At 39.3% G+C, this 5667-nt stretch overlaps 1 protein-coding gene across 1 annotated transcript; it reads right to left on the reverse strand.

The window, feature by feature from the left end:
* Nucleotides 1–616: 616 nt before the first annotated feature.
* LOC111966250 (cytochrome c oxidase subunit NDUFA4) lies at nucleotides 617–4018 on the reverse strand. Its single transcript, XM_023990738.2, has 4 exons — nucleotides 3831–4018; nucleotides 2127–2212; nucleotides 1723–1783; nucleotides 617–1142 (listed from the first exon to the last, which is right to left on the reverse strand). The coding sequence occupies exons 1-4, from the start codon at nucleotides 3870–3872 to the stop codon at nucleotides 1086–1088; spliced, it is 246 nt and encodes an 81-aa protein (XP_023846506.1). The 5' UTR covers nucleotides 3873–4018; the 3' UTR covers nucleotides 617–1085.
* Nucleotides 4019–5667: the final 1649 nt, after the last annotated feature.

Here is a 5667-nt window from a genome sequence, read left to right on the forward strand (position 1 = left end):
ATTAGAAAGTTTCTCCCCACAAAAAGGCTTGTTACCAGACAGAAATTGTATAAAGGCCCATGGAGTTGGTGGAATCGGCCTTTAATTTATTTCCACTTGCTCAGCTGGGCCAAGGGCGCTTTAATTGGGTCAGGTGGAAATGTCCGACAGATCTCAACTCATTAAAAGGAGGAAATGTAAATTGCCAAGCAAAGGTAGCGAGCCTTGCTTGCATCACCACTCAAAATACTAAGTACACCTACATTTGTCTAAGGAGAGCGTTCTCTTGAGCTGGTCCTGACGATCATATTTCTATCATTAGACTCATTTAGTACATCAGAGAAGGCACAGTAGAAGCCAGGCATTTATGCTGTGTAGTGTATTTAATGACTAAAAACAATACTGAAATATGAGGACTACAGTAGGCTACATATCAAATTAATAGTAATCAGGTTTATTACAGTTAAGCAATAAAATACAAATGTCAGAGGCTACATATTAGAAGTCTTCAATGTAAAACCAATACTAAATAGTAAGTCTAAAAGCATACAAATACACTGACAAACTGGAGTTTGTCAGGAGCTTGATTTACAATGTCTCCATTAACATAGGTTTCAACCAAACTTTTATTCTTTCCAGAGCGGCAAATATCAGTAGGCCTACGTCTATAATTAACATCACTTTGCATGGCCCAAAACATTTAATTCAAAGGCATAAAACATCACACGCATTCTCTAAACTAGTCACCCCACATCAAAACGGACAGAATAACAGTTTCCCTGTAACGGAAAAATCCATAACTCATACAGTACAATATAACATTATCAAAATTCACAGCTCTTTTTTGAAATATTGAAACAAATCAAACAAGACAATTTTGAATCAACATGCCAGGCTGGCGTCAGCAAGTCGCTAGACGGATCTTCAGCACTGGCCTTCAACGTTCACATTTCGTTAACTTTATTTTTCCACTACAACAGCAGTTTAACATGTGTGTTACTGCTGCTATGCACATGTTTGATAGGCACAGTATGACTGAAGGCTTTTTACATTGACTGCAGTAAGGTGGGCTGGACCTTGTGCCATTAGGACAGGAGGAAAGATACTCAGAATTGAGGTCCCTCCTTCTTCAGTTTCTTGTAGTCTGTGTTTATGGCCACAAACTGGGGAAGAAAATATGGCAGGATTTATGTAATCCAGGCCATAAAAATAAGAATGAATAGAAAGAAAGGGTGGCGCCATTCAAGTCAAATAAGGCATAATGGGTGGACTGGCAGCAGTTTTGAGCGTACCCATGCCAGGAAGTAAAATCAGAACGTGTACCCTTCAATCTGTGCTGTGATGTCAACTCAACTAACATTATTAAAAATACATTCAGTTAGGATCATTTGAATGAACATTCTACATTACCATGGCCATCCAGCATCAGTTGATACAATAATTTCAATGGGATTTTGGAATGTTCTATCAAAATACCAGGCAGCCATTGCGAGTGTACTCATGAGTTTACCAGTCAAATGCCATGGTTAGAGCTTCCAAGTCTGTTCTATTCATTTTCTATGATCCAGGCAAGCACAGTAATGCTCTTGGCTACTTATATTGATCAGAAATATATTATTGACTGGTACTATTGATTGGCTGCATTACTATTACACTGTTGTCTCGTGAAACAAGAATCGATTAAGATGGGGATTCATTCACTTTGTGGAGCTAAAGTGTGCTAGAGTGTTAACAGTACTGTACCTTGTACTGGTAGGTAGGGTCAAGTTTATTCCAGGGCTCAGGGTTGTTCTTCTTATTCCAGCTGTACAGTGACACAATAGTCGAAGCAGGCCGAAGTAGGACAGATACAAATGGGATCAGAGGGAACTGTATTAGCCTGCCTGCGATCAACTATTCATTAGCCATGCATAGTTTTCAAACACTTACAACAGTGGTACAGGCCATTAGTAGTGAATTGGAAATTGATGCCCTAGAACTGCACAAGAGGTGGGATTACCAAGAGCAGTCAATCATGAACTGATTTAGCCAAGGCTTTACGATGCAAAAGGGGATCCACTACTATGTTTTGATTTGATAGTATTAAGAAATTGATTAACCAATATTGAGTCAAAAGAGAATGGAGTGTAAGGGTGAATGAGTCTTACTTAACATGGGGCCCATTTGCAAGACGGAACAAATACATGGAGGCTCCTCCTACTCCCAACAAGATGACGAAGAATTGGGGGATGAGCTATGAGAGGGTAAGAAGAGAAGGAGATAACATGAGCATGACATTCACGAGGCAAAGAAATCTGAGCATTCTTAGATAACTTTTGTCAATACAGTGTTCCAGTAAACAATGACCATCTAATCAAGCTGATTACACATGGCGGGATCCATAATAGACTTTGCTCTGTCATGCCTTAGGTCACACACACATGATGCTACTGTGTCTGCCCTTTTCAGGGAGACTCATATGGAACTTCCTTTTCATATTATATGGGTGGGCAAATCCAGTCCTAGGGGGCCCGATTGGTGTCGTACATTTTCCCCATGCAGCCTTAGCTAAAACACCTAATTAAACAAATTGTATTCTAAACTGGAGATCATGATTAGTTGATGATTAGAGTCAGGTGTGGGGCAAAAGTGTCACCAATCAGACCCCGAGTACTGGAGTTGCCATCCCTGCTATAGACCAAGTGTAAATAGCTATGACTCAGGGCTACCCAAATCCGACCCTGAAAGGCCGAAACACTTCTGGTTTTCATACCCTTCTAGTCAGGGACTAATTCAGACCTGGGACACCAGGTGAGTGTAATTAACTAACACGTAGCAACAAAAAAAATAAGTTTTTCAGCCTCCAGGACCAGAATTGGGCAGCCCTGAATGTAGTCCGTTGATAAACTGTACTGACTTAAATCTAATGTCTTGAGTTTTTCTAGCTTTCCTTAATGTTCACTTGCCTTCAGTTAGCACACATGGCCTAATGATGGRGCTTTAAATAAGGAGMAACTGAAACCATAATGCACAACAGCYTTAGATACAATTAGTTGTACAAGTTCATTACCAAAAAGCGTGTCTGTTGCCTTRTCAAAAAGTTGGTATAACTTTAGTAAYCCTGCGTGAATGTAGCCAAATAAATTCAGACCTAGTTTGCCCTGRRTAGCCTATACTCAGACGTGACACTGGTAGCGAATCCTATGGCGCAGTCAAAATGTTGATCCTTCTGTACAAGGTGGTTAGGCTAACTTGCATCCCTGGCAGTGGAGGCTGCTGAGGGGAGGACGGTTCATGTCTGGAACGAAGCAAATGGAATGGCATCCTGTTTGATACCATTCCACCAACCTCCTGTGATCCCTGGGGTTTTCGAGTTTGTTTCTAAGCTCCCATTTTGACAGAAACCCGATGTAAATCCTTGCTGATCTGCGTTGAGGACCTCTAGGCTAATGCAGCCTATGAGATGAGATGGTAGTTTTTAAAAACTATTTCGGTCATATCTCCAGTCTTTAAATATCACGGTCACTACACATAAGCGAATAGCCAGTTTTGTGCCCCTCTTTTAAACAAACCATTCAGCAACAACGTGAAGACAAGAGGACAAATATCACTTTTTCAACCCCCAAAATAATTTGGCAAAATGCAATAGTGAGGCCTATTTAGAGAAGTAACTTTTCATTCAAGTACACAAATGACAGTCGGTCTGTGTGAATAACAGATGTTGTAAACTGCAATTAAGTCATTGTATAATTTAATTGAGCAACAACTGGTAGCACATACACACTGACAGAAGGAATTGTCATGCAATATTATAGACGACTAAGTCACTTGAGGCAATAAACCATAGAACAAAAATAAGTAGGTATTCTTACCCCTGGATGCTTCTTTGCGTGTCCCATCTCTATTCTAATCATTTTTGATTGCAGTTGCTCTACTTTATTGAAAAGGTCAAAATTATTATATTAATTGTGACTAACCAATATTAGCAGTGATTCCCAAACCAGCCACTTGCTTCAACCACTGATCTTATAAACTCGTTTGGAGGGCACTCCGTTGTCACGTGTTGCTGATCAAATTCTGAGGGTGATTTACACACAGGCTAGTGGCCAGGGGATCAATAGACCCATCAACTTTGGGACACACTTGTGACTTCAATGATTCAATTCCTGATCTACATTTCAATTATAAAACGAGCATGAAATTCAAATTACAAAATTCCCGTTGTTTTATAAGATATAGGCTAAACCTCAGTATCAACTTGTCATTTTGGACAAACCTCGAAAACAGGCATTTACTGTTGCTCTACTTTTTGATTGTTATATTAATTCCAAGATTATTATATACATTTTAATAAGTCATTTGAAATTAAAAACATTGTGGCCGCGTTATAAAGACAGCCTCAAACAAGCTTTTTGGTATCCAAGATTAGGACCTGTTGCGTTCTCTGCCCGGGATGGGCTCGCAGGGTTAAGGAATTGAGGAATGTGTAGATGTCATCTTGTCCTCGTACTATATCTGACCTCTTGGAACATATTGAGCATGTACTAGCCCATCAACTGGGGTTTAGAGCAAATTGATTAAACAATCTTGATTTAAAAAAAAAAAAGAGAATGGAGGCATAGAAATGTGAGCATTCTTACATACTCTTTGTCAATAGTGTCCCTGTAAACAATGACCAGCTGATAAAGCTGATTACACAGGGGGATCCATAATGCTTACCTCTGTCATGCTTTAGGTCATACGACCGATGATGCTACTTCCTCACTCTGTGTGTGTGTGTMTACAAAGTTTAAAACAAAAATTAAACATTACCTAAGAGAAATACTTAAGAGACGAGAGATAGTTATAAGAGAGAGAGAGTATGTACTCATGAAAAGCTGTTACTTGCCACAGGCAAGAGAACCAGAAACACACTTCCTGCTGCTCTTAGGGCCATTGCGGCGTTTCCCTCTCTGCGGTAATAGAAACATTGAAATAGTCAACAAAAACACTCTTTATAGCTGGTTAATACCTAAGCTGTGGTGTAAATAATAGCTTATTCAACACACAATTAGTACTGTAATACCCAATGTTGCTCTCAACCCGTTTTATTCACATCACCCAAATACGTTGAACAATGTCATATCTTGGTTTTTCAGGCACATTTCACTGATTCCTATTTATTGAAAAATATTTATCTTGCCATTCAAAAAATGCTTTTAAATCAACTTAACTAAACAAATGTATGAAACCGTAGTCCATAGTTAGTGCCTAGTGAAAGTCTCCACAACCCTTGCTTAGTCTTCACATTTTGCTGCCTTCAAATGAAATACATTTATTACATTTTTTTCCTACCGCTGCAAACGACCTACTCCACATTTCCAAAGTGAAGGACAAATTATAAAACACGTTCGTAATTAATGAACAAATAAAAACGAAGATGTCTTGATTGTGTAGGCTATGTCTTCAGACCCCAGAGTACTTGGTGGAAGCACCTTTGGCAGCCATTACAGCTGTGAACCCTTTTGAATAATGTTCTATCAACTTTATTACAGCTGTGAACCCTTTTGAATAATATTCTATCAACTTTACACAAGACTTTGGGCAAAAATGACCTTGTCTTGAATGCAACCATCTAATCGATGCCTATGAAAAGGCGAGACACATATTGTAGGCTATGACGTCCATCGAGCCTGGAGGAGAAAATAAAAGACAGACAGTGAATATGCC

Source organism: Salvelinus sp. IW2-2015, linkage group LG7, assembly GCF_002910315.2.
Source record: "Salvelinus sp. IW2-2015 linkage group LG7, ASM291031v2, whole genome shotgun sequence".
Taxonomy (NCBI): domain Eukaryota; kingdom Metazoa; phylum Chordata; class Actinopteri; order Salmoniformes; family Salmonidae; genus Salvelinus; species Salvelinus sp. IW2-2015.

Coding starts and splice junctions, on each gene's coding strand:
- LOC111966250 (XM_023990738.2), bottom strand. CDS start 3,872: ATGATTAGAATAGAGATGGGACACGCAAAGAAGCATCCAGGG. Junction 2,213..3,830: donor ACGCAAAGAAGCATCCAGGG/GTAAGAATACCT, acceptor ACCCTCTCATAG/CTCATCCCCCAATTCTTCGT. Junction 1,143..1,722: donor ACCCTACCTACCAGTACAAG/GTACAGTACTGT, acceptor TTTCTTCCCCAG/TTTGTGGCCATAAACACAGA.